Genomic DNA, 17,666 nt, shown 5'->3' on the forward strand with positions numbered 1-17,666 from the left:
ATAGGTAAAAGATTTCATACTTATTTTTAGTTTTTTCCAATAATAAGACTAAATAGATCTCAAGGAGAGATGATACGTCAAATTTGAGTTATGCTTCTCTTAATATCCAAAATGGATCATCTATATAAGTACTCTGTTGAAGAGTATAAATATTGTGTTGGAGACCTATTTTGGATTTAGGTTTAGTACAAATGGGCGGTCGGGAAGCGAGCATCCAAACATACCTATTATCCAAACATACCTATTATTGCTATGGAATCCAAACATATATCTCTCTTTTACTTGAAAAAAAAAAGCATGCTCGTCAGGACCGGAGTGTAACTAAAATTTAGTACTAATTAGAAAAAATAGACATAAGTTAATTATAAAACTTACATAAGTTATGGTTAATTCACGAGATGAAACTATTAAACCTAATTAATCTATCATTAGCATATATTTATTTAGCACTATATTATCAAATAATATACTAATTAGATTTAATAGATTCATTTTGCAAATTAATCATATTCTATGTAATTAGTTTTATAACTAATCTATATTTAATACTCTAAGTTAGAAGTAATATCTAAACATATGATATAAAAGGGTCTAAATCTTTAGGAGTGAGAACCAAATACCCCTGTCGGTGCTCTGCGGTGGCAGCATCAGCAACTTGAAGTACTCGAGATCACTTGGCCTTGTTTAGTTTTTTAAGATTCTCCGTCACAACAAAATTTACGACACATGCATATAGCATATAGATAAAAATAACTAATTATATAATTTATTTGTAATTTGCATGACGAATATTTTGAATTTAGTTAGTCCATAATTGATAAATAATTGCCACATACAAACGAATATGCTACAGTAGCTCGAAAAGTTTTCGCAAGGGAACTGAACAAGGCCTTGTTTTAGAGAGGCAGAGATCGTAAAGGCAGAAACTATCATAGTTTATATGAACATTAATTGTAGTGTCGCCTAAGCATTTTACTGATGTATAAAAGTAGTTATTAAAGAGAGAGCAAAAATTATAGAAACCGAGTCTAAGAGCACTCTCAATGCAGAAACCGTCGTAGTTTCTATAGACATTAATTATAGTGAAACCTAAGTATTTTACTGATGTGGCAAGGTAGTTATAGAAAAGAGAGAGAGTAAAAATCATAAAAACCGGGTCAAAGTTATAAGGCCAGTCTCAATGCATAGTTTCATGGCACAGTTACCAAGACTATAAACTAGGTAACCGAGCCACAAGAGTTTTATGGGGATGAAAGTCCTCTCTCATCTGATGAAACTCCTTCATTTAATGACCCTGCCAAGTCAGCAATTTTGCTTATATGGCACCCTATTTAATGTGCATGACACTCCCATGAAACATGCATTGAGACTGGCCTAAACCATGTCTACACGAGATCCAAGACATGAAGTAAAATGATTGGTTGATAATGGAGAGAGAATGAATGTGATTAGAACACTCCCAATGCAGAAATCATCATAGTTTCTATAGACATTAATTGCAGTGCTACCTAAGCATTTTGCTGATGTGACAAGGTAGTTATTGAAGAGAGAGAGAGAGCAAAAACACAAAAACCGGATCTAAATTAGAAACCATGTCTACACGAGATCAAGACATGAAATGATATGATTGGTTGAGAATGGAGAGAATGAATGTGATTGGATAAAGAATTATTCAATAGAAACTAACCACTGGGATTATAGTTTCTATATATAGTGTCTATAAAAATTAATAGGAATATAAGTTACATGTAGTTTCTATCATTGAGAGTGCCCTTAGATAAAAATATGTTATAAAAACTATCTATTGGGACCATAATTGAGACCATAATTTATATATAGTGTCTATAGAAATTAATAGGTATAGAAACTACATATAACTAGGTGAATTCCCCGCGCGTTGCTGCGAGATTTTTTTTTAAAATAAATTATTATATACATAACATTATTATATAGTATCCAGTCTATTATGTATGTATACATATGAATTTGACTTGCATGTATTTTATTGTAGGGAGAATTAGCTGTGGGACATGCAGAATGGTGGTCATTTGCCAGCGGATACTACGAAAAATTAGATTGCTCAAAGACACTCTGTTTCTTATCAAATTTGCTGGCGGACACTACGTCTAATCAAACATTATTACAAAATAGATATAAAATCATATAAGTGCTAGAAAATTATACTATAAATTTATTTACACTCTACATGATGAGAACTATAGTGTAAAAATATTGTTTTGCACTGAACTGACCATTTTGACCCTCTTCATAAATAGACAAAGATAACTATGGTTAATTAGTTAATATATTAGTAAGATACTAAAAATACTAAACAATATTTTTACACTATAGTTCTCATCATGTAGAGTGTAAAAAAAATTATAGTATAATTTTCTAGCACTTATATAATTTTATATTTGTTTTGTAATAATATTTGATTAGACGTAGTGTCCGCCAACAAATTTGACAAGAAACAGAGTGTCTTTGAGCAATCTAATTTTTCTTAGTGTCCGCTGGCAAATGGCCACCATTCTACATATCACACAGCCAATTATCCCTTTATTGTATTAGATCTAGTAAAAAAATGCTAAGCCAATAGAACAAAAATTAATATTTGGTTACATTATAGAGGAATTAATTGGTGATGAAACAAATAGTGTATGTACATGACTTGTATGTTAATATATTAAAGATTTAATTTTGTAATTAATATGGGACGATATGAACTTAGTGGGGAATGATGTGGACACCTTGTACGAAGAGATAGAATATTTAGTGGGTCAATTAGTGGGGAATGATGTGGACACCTTTAATGGAGAGAGAATTCATCTAGTGGGGTTTAGCTTTATAAGAGTTATAGATTTCTAGCGGAACTGCCTAAGTTAGAAACCATGTCTATACGAGAACCAAGACATAAAGTAATGTGATTGGTTGAGAATAAAGAGAATGAATGTGATTAGATAAAATTAGGACAATAGCTTTTATATGTAGTGTCTATAAAAATTAATAGGTATAAAAACTATATGTAACTTTTAGGTCTTGTTTAGTTCAAAAAATATGCAAAAAAATCAGATTTCTAATCACATATCGAATTTTGCGGCGTATGCATGAGACATTAAATATAGATAAAAATAATAACTAATTGTACAACTTATCTGTAATTTGTGAGACGAATCTTTTGAGGCTAGTTAGTCCATGATTAGATAATATTTATCAAATACAAACGAAAGTGATATAATGTTCGCACAACTGTAAATTCCACGCATTTCGAACAGGGCGCCCACCAGCCGCGGCAACAGTGGATAATGGTAATCTATATAGTTTGTTTTATTTAATGTTTCATACATATACCGCAAGATCTAATTAACAAAGAATCTTAGAAAGTTTTTGAGTTTTAAAGAAAACTAAACAAGGCCTACCTGCACCCGTGCGCCCAAACGATGTGTTGAAATGAATTAAAATAAAACTTAATTATTTTCCCTTTAATCCAACCCGATACATGTGGATTAATGTCGATATATATACATCCAAACAAGACTACTCTGATTACGATACCATGACATTACCCAAACAGCTATAGATTACAAAACAGAGTCAGGACCTGATGCTGATGTAGAAGCAGCCCTTGGTAACTCGGTACACGTTTCAACCGCCTGACTTGGGAAAGGTTGGAACATAAGCATCCGGACGAAACATAAGGTAGAAGAGGTGAGATGTGGAGCTACAGAACGAACGAACAAGTACCCAGGGCTGCCCCCTTTTTTTTATTTCAGCTGCCTATCTAAAGATCTCTCGGGACTACAGAGGATACAGTCATTTTGCTATCACTACTGCATAGGTACAGTTGGTCTGGGGAGCAACGAGTTGACGAGGTCCTCGTTTATCTTCACAGGTAGCGGGGGCATCTGCTTCATGATCTCTGGAGCATCGTTTATCCTGCAAACATTTTGCATGGGATCAGAACTTGTATATCACAACTGTTGAATTTTGGACGGAATAAAATACTTTGTGTAGAGCAAAGAAGTTCCAGCGATGTATTTGGTAAGGATGCACATTTGTGTTTCTGGGCTTTTCAAGGGCAGTGAACTTCCTGTAAGATTTTAGAATTCCTGACACATAGCTAAAAACCTAAAGGAACTTATTCATGGTAGTAAGTAGCAGCAAGCAGCACTCCTGCGTATTCAGAGGGTGATAAAACTAGTACTCCTAAAAAGAACTAGCAGATTGGATTCTACATAGAACATCCTACTGCTGTCAACAGTCAAAGACCAGATTACGTATAGCAAGAATGGAAAACTTAAAAGTGATCTCAGTTTGACAGTCTCTTTAACACTGCCAAAAGGAGGATCTTGCTGAATTGCAACAGGCATATATGATGCATTGCCATGGTGAAGGAAACATATCTCTATGTTATGCAAAATGTATGCAGCTAATAACAGATGGGACTGAACATATTGGATGAACAGACCACTTTAAAAGATTTTGAAATAAACCCAACAGTAATTCAAAACATACTCTTTCAAGACCCTGAGTATATTATCTCGAGTTTGGCACAGCAGAGAGATGTTGTCCTGTATCTGCGGAAATAAATTAACCACGAATAAATAACAAGACAAAACCTAGAGCTTGTTGATTAGAAAGTCAACAAAAAAAATCTGGGCAGTTCGCACCCACAAGCCACCCAGAAATAAAAGGATACCTGCATGTTGCTAAGGTTTGACGAAATTTGACTCAAAACCTGGGCATTAGTTTCAAGGATTTCGCCTGTTGGACCTCCAATGGCTGCGGAAGACGAAAAAGGTGAAATAACTGATAAGTCAGTATCTAGTCCATTGCCCATGATTCAAGCGGCTCAAGAATTTCCATCAAATTTAAAAATGCATAGAGTAGAAAGAACAGCTCAAATATGTCAAGCAACTATCTGTAGATTCCCACAATGTATTGCCAGATAAAGAATCATGTAAAAAGCAGAGAAGCCATGCAACTGTACATAGTGACTGTCATCTAGTATGCACTGTCCTTATGTTGAAAAAAGAGTACAATCTGCCAGTCCTGGACCAGTCTATTCCTAGCACCTATTATTAAGAATATTATCCTTTGAAGATTTTAATACAAAATTATAATTTAAATTAATTGATTTGTGTCTGATGTGAGAGAAACTTATATGAAAAAGATCACAATAGCAAATAATGGTTTAATGCAGCAAACTGTCAATCTCTACCGCAGTTAGGCGTGAAAGGGGACTGCATCTACCAATACACTTCCCCTTTTGTAGCAGTAACATTACCCAGAATCAGACTCTGCATGATAGGTCAGCTATATTTTAAACACCAAGTCAGTTGGTTTCTGGTTTTGATTCCTCAGATATACTGCAGAAACCAATACACGATGGATGCCATTGCTGTAGACAAGTATATGATAGTAGCAACTAGCAAGTAGCAGTCACTGCATCACTTTAGAGTAATAGAAGCAGAACTATCCAAAACGAAACAGAATGTTAAATCATGCAATGATGCAAACACCAATCCTTACACTGCAATACCAATAATGGAATAAATATCAATCTGATTTACCTTTGGATGAGATTTCATCATCGTCCATTGGAAGAACTGGAAGAGGGTATGGAGGAACACTAGGCCTACCAGCCATATGGACAGGTGGTTTTGATGAAGAATCTGAAACCTTCTCCTGCATCAATGGGTAGCTGTCAGTGCAAATCTCTTATTTAAGGAGTGTGTAATAGGAACACACACACATATTGTGACACTGTCAACCAGATATCTGTTTTGTGTGGAAATTACTGCAACAATTGATACTCTAGGCTGCATTGTAACATTTATTTAAATGGAGTACAGTCAGGAAAATATTTGAAAACCTTTTTGTCCTTGCTTTTCTTAGACGAGCTGTGATCCTCTTTCTTTCTTTTGGCACTCTCCTTTTTCTGCAGGATCAACAAATTCTCTCAAATCATTTCTGAAACCTAAAGACTAAAGAGGCCAGGCATCATGACACTATGAATGCTAAGTCTTATCTTACATTCATCCATCGGCAGCGCAAGGCTACATCCCGAACTGTTTTCTCTGGCAACTTCATCGCAATTTTTGCATAACGTACCACAGGTAAATCGGATGCATACCTGAGAGCAAACGCCGAGAAACATTAATGGAAACATAAGGTAAAAAATTAAGGAACTCACTGTTAACAGGCCTTCACGGTGCTATCCAAACATTCTACTTGCAACATCAAAATGCAAGCCTGTACACCTGATGCTACAGTCATTTTGAGCGCTGACTTGCGCGTAAGATTTGTGTTATATAACTAACAAGAGTTCCCATGCTTTGCAGTATATCAGAATAAAGCAAGTGTGAAGAGTGAACAAAGGGCAAACATTATCCACTTGCATCAAAAAGTCAAAGTTGGATTAACTAGGATTACGTTGCAAGGAGAAGCATTAGCATGAGAAATTGGCTAGGGATAAGTTTGCTAAAAGGAGGCCATCGAGTGTTGCGATCTATGCCTATGCAGGTACAATCTCACTGAATTGGTAATCACATAACACAAGCGTTGCTTAATTGCTCAAATTACCAGTCAATTCTATCCAATAGTCAGAATTCAGAAATAAAAGCAACCGTCTAACTCGAATTGCGGCCTTGCGGGGCTCCCAAACCCGCAAAACCCAGAAATCCGGCGGACTCACTTGACCAGCAGCTCGTCGAGGATGGCCTGCTCCTCCGGCGACCACTCCCGCGCCAGGCCAGGGTCGTGCCGAAGCGCCGCCGCCGTGCCGCCGTTGCTAGGGTTAGCTCCCCCTCCCCCTCCCCCTCCTCCTCCTCCGCCGCCGCCGGAGTGGGACCCGTTCTGTGCGGCGGTGCTCGCCGGCGGCGGGTGGCCGTTGGCGCCCATGGCCCCCACAATTGGCGCGAGAATGTTTCGCGGCTCGCTTCGAGAACCTGCTGCTCCGGGCCGAGACGCCGAGTAGGTGGTGGGGAACGGGAGCCGCTCTCCTCTTCGTCGTGCGGCGAGTGGATGAGGAATAAAAAAGGGGGTTTCCGTGTCTTTTTTGGGGGTTCGTTTTGATCGAAATGGGGATTTTGTAGCTTCTGCAGCTTGTTTGTTCGCAAGGTACGTACGATGTACCGTTTTAGTTTCCCTATTTGGATTTTTACTTAAAAAAATACTCCTACCTGTGCATAGTGCCAGAAAACTTCTAATTTACTGTATGGTTTCCCTTACCTAAACCACTACCAAATACCCTGAGCATTTCAGTTTTTCCGTCTTGTTTTTTCGGTTTGGTTTTGGGCATACAGTTTTTTTTTTGTGTGTGTGTAAAATTGTCATGAAGTTCCTTGAAACGACGTGTAGGTCGTCAAATTTCTATACTCCCTCCGTTCATAAAAGAGTCAATTTCTAGAGTTGTCCTAAGTCAAATTTTTTAAACTTTGACCAAATTTCTAGAAAAAAATGCAAAGATTTATAGTATCAAATTAGTATTATTAGATTCATCATAGAATATATTTTTATATAATGTGCATTTTATATTATAGATGTTGTTACTCTTTTCTATAAGGTTAGTCAAACTTTAAAAAGTTTGACTAGCACGGATCCTAGAAATTGATTCTTTCGTGGACAGAGGGAGTATGTCCAAGTCCAACCTAGTCAGGGAGTTCCAGTGACACCTCCATCAAAACGTAAGTTAGAACATCTCTGGCAGGAGAAAACTTCAACCCAAAACTAGCTACTAAGGAGATACAAAACATATTTTAGAGTTTTGAATGTCTTCTCTATAGCAGAATAAGAAAATCCAATCCTTAATAAGAAAACTAATGGATTTAGAAAGAAGATGTCTCCCTTTTATTTGAGGGGTGAGAGGCAAGATTTAAGAGACTGAGAAATTATTTTTCTCATTGGGGTTGGGTTTAGGGCTGCTAAAGTTACAACATCTCCAAAATAAATAGTTTTTCTCATCGAGGATTAGGAAAAGAAGACTGAGGGAGAAAAATAAAAGCGGTGGCCACGTGCACCCTCTGGAGCTGCGGGGGCTCCCACTTGCCCTTCCTAGTGTTGCCGCCATGCTTGCTCTCTGTCGGCCGGCGAACCCAACCCTAGCCTCTAAGAACCGCTAAGACCGACTGCTGAGGTGAAGGGATAAGACGAGGGCACTATGGTCTTTTGCATAGGTGTCTTTTACTTTCTATTTTAGCCATTTAGAGCTTGTTCGCTTGTTTGAAAAGTCATAGTTGAATTGATTTATTGTGAAAGAAAATATTATTGACTGGTAGAAAAAGTATGGCTTATAAGACAAGTGAATGAAGTTTTAATCAGCTTCGACTTAACTGAGTTACAAGGGTAAACAAATGCTTCATTCAAAATCCTATGAGCAAAATCACAAAGTTTAAAAAGTAGGAGTAAAATCACCATTGCAGTAAGAAATAAGGTGTAAGTGCATTCGCTCCCGGTGTGGGTTTTGATAATTAATGACAATCAAATTAGGAACTAACATGTCTATCAAGTGCAATCTACAGGTGTTAGTTCATTGATGGAATCAAACAAATACATTTGGTGAATCACAGCACCCCCAAAATTTCTTCATATAAGCGACGTTTCAACTCAAGAAGCTACCTAGTTTTATTTCTCGTTTGAGTTATAGGAAACGCCGCACTATCAAGAGGGATGCAAATTGAGTCGGTAAGGTGAGGAAAAAGGTGCTCAGGTCAACTTAGGTCTTGCGCTTGAGAGACACACTTGCACGCACGAACTTCTGGAAAGTTCCTTCTCTGCCAGGGTGGGCCGGTAGTACCGGCCCTCAGGGCCGGTGGTACCGGCAGTGCCAGGTCTCTCCTGAGTTTTGCGAGAAAATGAACTACCGGTAGTACCGGGCTTTGACCGGTAGTACCGGTGAAACGCCGGTAGTACCGGCAGGCCAAATTCTCGCAGAACTGTGGTTTTGCGAGATTTTGAACTGCCGGTGGTACCGGCCTTCCACCGGTGGTACCGACGCTGGCCGGTGGTACCGGTCCAAGGCCGGTAGTACCGGTAGGCCTTTTTCTCGCATCTTTCTCACGTTTAGATCTGGGGGCGTCGGTGGTACCGGTGTTTGCACCGGTAGTACCGGCCAGTGTTCTGTACTCTAGTATAAATAGCTCTCCCCTCTTTTCTAACCGTTGGCTTGCTTATTCTAGCTACTCCAACTCTGAGAAAACAGTCTCCAAGCTTTGTCTCACCCACTCTCTCTCCCTCTTGCTCCTAGACTTCATTTCTTGAGAGATTCGAGCTAGAGAAGTGAGATTAGAGAGTTGGGAGCTTCGATCTGTAACTTGAGCACTCCGTTCCTCGTCTTGCCGGTTTGGTTTGTGTTCGTTACTCTTGGGTTCTTGGAACCCTAGCCGGCTAGGCGTTCTTCGTGGTTGCCCGTGTTGATTCATTTGTGAGGGCACCCCGAAGTGTTTGTATTACCCCTTGATTCTTAGTGGAAACATCAAGCCAACCTTTGTGGTTGCTTGAGGAGGAGACCTAAGTGGTCAGACCTTCGTGGTCACCTCAACAACGGGGACGTAGGAACTCCTTAGTGGAGATTGCCGAACCTCGGGAAAAATACCTTGTCTTGCTGTGGAGGTAGCTTCGACTACCCTTGTTTGTGTTCTTGGTGTTCCTATCTCTTTTCTCTCTTCCACAGGTAAACAAAGGTCGATCTACGGTGTGGAGAAGAACTAAGCTAAGGAGACTTCAACAACACCTTCTTCTACACCTAGGAAAGTGGGGTAAAACTCAGATCTGAAATCTAAGCCCTTTACACTCTGATTTCGTAGCTGTCTTAGGGAGTCGGTAGTACCAGCAGTTTGCGTCGGTACTACTGGCTGTGTGACACCAGTAGTACCGGCCCAAACTGTCGGTGGTACCAACAGGCATTTGACTTCCGCAACTTGAGTTTTTGAGTTTCAGGTTTTTAAGATACGCCTATTCACCCTCCCCTCTAGGCCAATTAGATCCTTTCAATTGGTATCAGAGCAAGGTTCCTCGTACAAACGCTTCACCGCGTGAGGAATAATATTGGCCAAGATGGATCCAACAACTCAACAACAAATCGTTGAGCAAATCACAGCACAGATCACAGCATCCCTGCAGCTGCAGCAGAAAGAGCAGATGAAGAAAATGCAAGAAGAGCTAGACAAGATGAAAGAACTCCTAGGCAAAAGGAGTCTTGAGTCGGATGGCGAAGGTGGAAATGAAGATGCTAGCAAAGGGTCAAAGACCTACAACAACACTGGGTTTGATTACAGCAGCTCAAGCAAGAATCCAACAATACCGATGATCAATCCTGGAAAGCCACCTCCATTTGATGGTATAAGGTATACCGATTGGGCTCATAGAATGAAGTTGCATCTCATTGCCGCAAGATGCTGGGAAGTAGTGGACATTGGAGTAAATCCACCGCAAAATCCAAGTGAGTGGACTTCCGAAGATGAGAGAGATTTTCACCTCAATGCAACAGCTGCCACCCTGATTCTGCAATGTCTCACTCCGGAAGACAACAACAAAGTAAATGGTATGGTAAATGCTAAGTAGATTTGGGACACCTTGAAAGTGTCATTTGAAGGAGACAAGAGTGTAAGAGTAGGAAACATTGAGCTCCTGCAAAGTAAGATTGAGAACTTTTGCATACTTGAGGGAGAAACAACAAAAGCCATGTTTGATAGGTTTATGTCATTGATCAATCAAATTAGAGCACTTGGAGCAACAACATGGGATGACAACTCTGCAGCAAGAAAGATTTGTAGAGTATATAGACAAAGAAACAACATGCTTGCATCCGTCATCATGGAGAAAGACAACTATCACACTATGACACCTCAAGAAATGCTAGCAAAGTTGATGCATCATGAAGTCTTGGATGATGAAGCAAAAGAAGCCTTAAATCAAAGAAAGAACATAGCACTCACAGCTTCACATGCAAGTGAGTCAAGCCATTGCAACAAAGGATGTTGTGAGCATAAGCACAAAGAGGATGATGATCTTGATGAAGAACAAGCTATGCTAGTGGGAAACTACAAGAACTATTTAAGAATGAAGAAAGATAAGATGAGGAGATATGGAGGAAACAAGCCATATAGAAAGAGGTTTTGCTATGAGTGTGGTGACACCGGCCATCTTGCAGCAGATTGTCCCAATAAAGGAAAGAAGTCAAGATACACCAAACAAAATGGCAAGAAGTATAAGGACAAGAAGAAAGGGGAAGCTCACCTAGGGCAAGAATGGCAATCGGACAGTGACAGTGATGATGATGACAATGAGAAGAAGAGCGTAGCTGCCATCGCCGTACAAGAGAGATCCTCCCCAAATAAGATCTTCACCAACGTTGTTTCATCCACAGCACTTATCTCCGACACCCACTCATCGCCTAGGCTGTTCGCCAATCTTTCCGATGACGATGATGACACTCCTACATGCCTTATGGCAAAAGGAGATAAGGTACAAGCTGACTCCTCTCCTCAAACCACTAGTGACTATATTAGTGATAATGAAGATGATGAAAACTATGCCAACAATCTCATTAAGAAATATGGTAAAGCTGCTGCAACTAAAATTCTAAAGCTAATATACGCTAATGACAAGCTTGAGTCATGCATCGAGTCGCAAGGCGAACTGCTCCTAGAGGAAAGGGAGAAGAACCAAGGGCTCGAAGTATGTCTCTCCAAGGAAAAGGAGAGGGTTGAGAAATTGGGTGTGGAATTGTCTCTAGTCAAGGACTCCAATGAGCGATTGACTAAGGAACATTCCTCACTAAATGGATCTTTGGCTAGCCTAAAGACTAATCATAGTTTGGCTCAAGAAAGCCTCACAAGCTTGACAACAAAATATCATGAGCTTGAACTAAACTATGAAAAGCTTTGGAATAGCACCTCTACCATTTCCAAGGATTCAAAAGCTTCTACAAGTAAAAGTTGTGAAAGATGCATAAATGTTGATATAGATGCATGCTTCACTAACCTTGATGAGTTAGCCAAAAAGGACAAAGAAATTCAGAGACTGAACACCATTGTCAAGATTGGCTGCAAGTGCAAGGACAAGCAGCCGGTGAATGTGTTCAAGGCATCAAGGCACCCCATAATCAAGGATGGCCTCGGTTACAATAGGTACAATGGTAAGGCAAATGGAAGAAACATGATAAATGGGGTGGCTTGTGTGAAGTTCAACAAGAGTGTGCCTCTTGTTGACCTTATTGATAAAGTGAACAATGTTGTCACTCCTACAATCCCACTTGCAAGCAACAAGAACATCAAGAAGAAGCAAGGGGAGATGCTCAAGCAACAAGCGCCTATCTCACGCAATCATATTTGTGACTACATGTGTTGTTGGGATAAGGATGGCAAGATTGTTGTGAAGTATGTGGGCGCCCTCAAGAAGAGACAAATCTTGAGGAGTGTTTGGGTGCCCAAATCTTATGTGTCTAACCCCCTAGGTTCCAACTCGGGACCTAAAACAAAGGCTTAATCTTATCTTGTAGGTTTATTCCTCCGGTGGGCCAAGTTGGGTGCTCGATAGTGGATGCACCAATCACATGACCGGAGAGAAGAGCATGTTCACCTCCTTTCAACCAAATCAAACCACAAGTGAAAGGATTGTGTTTGGTGACAATAGTAAAGGAGATATCCTTGGTTTAGGTAAAATTGCAATTTTAAATGATAATTCCATTTCGAATGTTTTGCTTGTGGATTCGTTGGGATACAATTTGTTGTCCGTCTCACAACTTTGTGAGAAGGGTTACAATTGTCTCTTTACAAATAAGGGTGTGGAAGTCTCTAGAAGGTCGGATTCCTCTATTGCTTTTACGGGTCAACTAAAGGGCAAGCTCTATCTAGTTGATTTTTCAGCTAGTAGAGTGGGGTCCGAGACTTGTTTAGTGGCAAAATCTAGCATGGGCTGGCTGTGGCATCGCCGTCTAGCCCATGTTGGGATGAGGAACTTGGCCGATCTTCAAAGAGGTGAACACATCCTAGGACTAACGAATGTTTCTTTTGAGAAAGATAGAATTTGCAGTGCATGTCAAGCGAGAAAACAAGTTGGAGCCAAGCATCCCGTGAAGAACATCGTGACTACATCAAGACCACTTGAGCTTCTTCACATGGATTTATTCGGACCCAATGCTTACATAAGCATTGGAGGTAACAAATATGGTTTTGTAATTGTCGATGACTTTTCTCGCTTCACGTGGGTATTCTTTTTGAAGGACAAGAGTGAGACTCAAGGGATCTTCAAGAAGTTTGCAAGAAGGGCTCAAAATGAGTTTGAAGTAAAGATCAAGAAAGTGAGAAGCGACAACAGGACTGAATTTAGAAACACCAACATTGAAGCATACCTTGATGAAGAAGGCATCAAGCATGAGTTCTCGGTTGCATATACTCCTCAACAAAACGGTGTGGTGGAAAGAAAGAACCGAACACTCATTGAAGTCGCAAGAGCAATGTTGGATGAATACAAGATCTCTGAAAAGGATTATTGGGCAGAAGCCGTTAACACGGCATGTCATGCAATCAACCGCCTATATCTTCACAAGCTGAGGAAGAAAACTGCCTACGAGCTCCTAACCGGTAAAAAGCCTAAGGTGGATTACTTCAGAGTTTTTGGATGCAAGTGTTTTATACTTAATAAAAGATCCAAAAGCTCTAAGTTCGCACCAAAGGTTGATGAAGGATTCTTACTTGGTTATGCTACTAATCAACATGGCTATCGTGTTTTCAATGAGACCACCGGTCAAATTGAAATAGCGGTAGACGTGACTTTTGATGAAAGCGACGGCTTTCAAAAAGAGCAAGTCAATGCTGAAATTTTAGGTAAAGAAGAGCCATCACACCAAGTAATCAAAAAGCTTGCTACCGGTGAAGTGAAACCCGTTGAAGAAGAAGAAGATGATGCACACATGCAAATTTCTCATGACCCAAACCTGCATCATGGGTCAACCGATACCCATGATGATGCTTCCACATCAAGAAGAGGTCATGACTCAAGAGAACAAGATAAACAAGATCCACCTCAAGCCCAAGAACCAAACCAAGATGGAGATCAAAACGCTCAAAATCTAGACTCTCAAATCAACCAAGACCATGAAGATGAAAATGATGGTCCCATTCAAACAAGAACAGCAGTGCCTCACCCAAGAGTTCATCACTCTATTCAACGGGATCATCCCGTTGATAGCATTTTGGGAGACATACAACGAGGGGTAACAACACGCTCTCGTTTAGTTGGTTTTTGTGAACATTACTCTTTTGTCTCCTCTATGTTGCCAAATAGGGTGGAAGATGCTTTGGCGGATCCGGATTGGGTGATGGCTATGCAAGAAGAGTTGAACAACTTCACTAGGAATGAAGTCTGGTCCTTGGTGGAAAGACCCAAGCAAAACGTGATAGGTACCAAATGGGTTTTCCGCAACAAAGAAGATGAGTATGGCGTGGTCACTAGAAACAAGGCTCGGTTGGTAGCCAAAGGTTTCACTCAAATCGAAGGTTTGGATTTTGGGGAGACTTATGCACCTGTAGCTAGGCTTGAATCTATTCGTATATTACTTGCCTTTGCTGCTCACCATGATTTCAAGTTGTTTCAAATGGACGTGAAAAGTGCATTCTTAAATGGCCCCCTCTCCGAAACCGTGTACGTGGAGCAACCACCGGGTTTTGAAGATCCACATCATCCCGATCATGTATACAAGCTGGACAAGACACTCTATGGGCTTAAGCAAGCCCCTAGAGCTTGGTATGATTGTCTCAAGGATTTCCTACTCAAACAAGGGTTTGAGATTGGGAAAGCCGATCCCACTTTATTTACTCGCAAAGTCAATAATGATATTTTTATATGCCAAATATATGTCGATGACATTATATTTGGTAGTACTAATGCGGACTTCAGTGAGGAATTTAGTAGGATCATGACCAAAAGGTTCGAGATGTCCATGATGGGGGAGCTGACGTACTTTCTTGGATTTCAAATCAAGCAACTCAAGGACGGCACATTCATAAGTCAAACCAAGTACACCACCGACATGCTAAAGAAGTTTGACATGGACAAAGCCAAACCCATAAAGACACCAATGCCAACAACCGGACATCTTGACCTTGATGGAGATGGCAAGGCCATTGATCAAAAGGTATATCGCTCCATGATTGGATCTTTGCTTTACCTTTGTGCATCTAGGCCTGATATTATGCTTAGTGTGTGCATGTATGCAAGGTTTCAAGCTAAACCGAAAGAATGTCATCTTATGGCTGTTAAGAGAATCTTTCGATATCTTGTGTTCACTCCTAATCTTGGCTTATGGTACCCCAAGGGCTCCACTTTCACTCTACTTGGCTACTCCGATTCGGACTATGCCGGTTGCAGGGTAGAGCGAAAGAGTACATCAGGGACTTGCCAATTCCTTGGTAGGTCTTTGGTGTCCTGGAGTTCTAAGAAACAAAACTCCATTGCCCTTTCCACCGCTGAAGCCGAGTATGTGGCGGCAGGCGCTTGCTGTGCCCAACTACTTTGGATGAAGCAAACCTTGAGAGACTTTGGTTATGAGCAAAGCAAGATTCCCCTCTTGTGTGACAATGAGGGGGTAATCAAGCTAGCTGATAATCCTGTAAACCACTCTAGAACAAAGCACATAGACATTCGACATCACTTCCTGAGAGACCACCAATCCAAAGGAGATATCGCTGTGCAACATGTGAGAACCGAATACCAGTTAGCCGATATCTTCACTAAACCTCTAGATGAGTCAAGGTTTTGTGCTTTAAGGCGTGAACTAAATATCGTTGATTCTCGTAACATGGCTTGATGTCTTGCACATACTTGATTGATTAGAAAGGACAAACCTTTGTGAAAAATCTAGTGCTTTTTCAAAATCTATTTTTCACATCTCAACCATGGCCATTGTTTTGTGATGATTTGATGAAATCTGGCCATGCTTGATTTGTTCTAAAGTTTACCACACTAAGTTCATCTTAAGCGCTGTTTTCCTGCCCAGCCGGTGGTACCGGCGCCTAGCCCCAGTGGTACCGGCTCCCGCCGGTGGTACCGGCCGAAGCCCGGTAGCACCGGTAGGCCAAAATCCCGCAAAACTCCAAGCCTCGTTCTCTGGCTCGCCGGTGGTACCGGCCCTTGCAGCCGGTAGTACCGGCAGTGCTTTTTACTGCGGTATTTAAGCCGCCCGCGGTTATTCTCTTTCTCTTATCTCTTCCCCTCCCGCCCGACCCTTTCTCTCTCTCCTTCTCACGGCGGCAGCGGCTCTTCTCTTGCCCCGATCTCTTGGCTCCTCCATCTTTGTCGCCCGATCTTTGAGGAGGACCTTGCCCCGGTCGTGAGGGACGCGTGGAGGTCCTTGGTTGACTCCAAGACCAGTGGGTTTGCTTGGATTCGGCTCCTCCTCTTTGTGAAGCAAGGTACATCTTGAAGTTGCCCGATCTCCCAATGTACCTATCTTTAGGTCGATTCCTCGCAATCCTTTCCTTATTTTAGTGTGTTCTTGCCTCTAGAATGTTTTATGCGTTATTCCCGTGGTCGATTTGGTCGATTGGAGGTGATTCCCTTGCTCCACGGTGCCGCCGGTAGTACCGGCCCTAGGGCCGGTGGTACCGGCCCCTGTGAGCAAGGCAGTTCCTCCCATCGCCTTGATCGATTTCTTGTTGCATTCTAGTATGGCCTTGTAACGTTCTCTTGCTGCCCCTCTTTGTGGTGTTGTAGCATGGATTCCGGCAAGCGCAAGAACCCTCCTCGTGGTGCTCGTCCCCGCTCCAGTGATGCCGATGGTCGGTCTGCGGACCGGGCGGTGCGTGGCCGTGGGACTCCTTCCCGTGGTCCGGGTGCGGCTGCTGCTTCCGCCGGTGGCGATGAGGGCATTCCTGCCCCTCTTCACACCCACTCCGTCCCGTGTCTGCCCCCTTCTCACCAGGCCCGCGTTCGAAGCCAAGCTGTGCCTGATCCTGTGCAAGAGGAAGGCCGTTCCATGGACCCCAATGTCCTTCGTCGCTCGCCTCTGCATCTCAGTGAGGTTGGTGCTCGCCGGACTCTCCAATGGCATCCTCAGTTTAATGCCCATGTTCGGAGGCCTTCCATTCCCTCTGGTACGCTGCCCCGCCTTGGTATTGATTATAAGAAGTGTCTTGTGGACCTAAGAACTCAGCGCAGCGAGAACCCGTACAAGTTTATCAAGTTTGAGGGAGTTGAGGAGCGGTTTTGGTCTCAATTTCACAATGACTTTTATGAGTCCGTCCTCTACAAGGGCAGCAAAGCCACCAAGAATGGACCACTTTTTCAGCACAAGTATGTGGTCCTCAAGTCCTTACAAGATTTCAATCATCCGGAGGTCACTGCTTTGATTAACAGGCTTGAAGAATGGCGCATTCTTCCTCTTATGACCCTTGAGAAGAATTGGAATGAGGAGATCATCTTTCAGTTCTGGGCAACTTTGTGGGTGGATCAAGCCTCTAGGGTACTGCATTGGATGACTCAAGGTGTTCACTATCGCCTTGACTTTATCACCTTCTCTCGCCTGCTTGGTTTTGATCACTTGGATCGAGATGCACCCCGGCTGTCCACCATTTTTGCTGAGGGGATTTCCGAGGCTGACCTTGATGCTGCTGAAATGTACAAGCTAGGAGCTCATCCGGATCTCAAGACCACTCACCTGAAGC

At 41.6% G+C, this 17,666-nt stretch overlaps 1 protein-coding gene across 1 annotated transcript; it reads right to left on the reverse strand.

Annotated features, from left to right (window-relative positions):
• On the reverse strand, window positions 3,452-7,102 carry LOC8060197. Its single transcript, XM_021462284.1, has 7 exons — window positions 6,698-7,102; window positions 6,037-6,136; window positions 5,876-5,941; window positions 5,574-5,688; window positions 4,700-4,782; window positions 4,516-4,577; window positions 3,452-3,936 (listed from the first exon to the last, which is right to left on the reverse strand). Exons 1-7 carry the CDS (start codon window positions 6,901-6,903, stop codon window positions 3,828-3,830), a joined length of 741 nt encoding a protein of 246 aa, XP_021317959.1. The 5' UTR covers window positions 6,904-7,102; the 3' UTR covers window positions 3,452-3,827.

This window comes from Sorghum bicolor, chromosome 6, assembly GCF_000003195.3.
Source record: "Sorghum bicolor cultivar BTx623 chromosome 6, Sorghum_bicolor_NCBIv3, whole genome shotgun sequence".
In the NCBI taxonomy this organism is placed as follows: Eukaryota; Viridiplantae; Streptophyta; class Magnoliopsida; order Poales; family Poaceae; genus Sorghum; species Sorghum bicolor.

What these genes read in the sequence shown, in the direction of transcription:
- LOC8060197 (XM_021462284.1), bottom strand. Translation starts at nt 6,903, where the DNA reads ATGGGCGCCAACGGCCACCCGCCGCCGGCGAGCACCGCCGCACAGAAC. An exon ending in AGAAAAGCAAGGACAAAAAG is followed by an intron (nt 5,689 to 5,875) that starts GTTTTCAAATAT and finishes CCATTGATGCAG; the next exon opens with GAGAAGGTTTCAGATTCTTC. An exon ending in ATACTCAGGGTCTTGAAAGA is followed by an intron (nt 3,937 to 4,515) that starts GTATGTTTTGAA and finishes AAATGTTTGCAG; the next exon opens with GATAAACGATGCTCCAGAGA.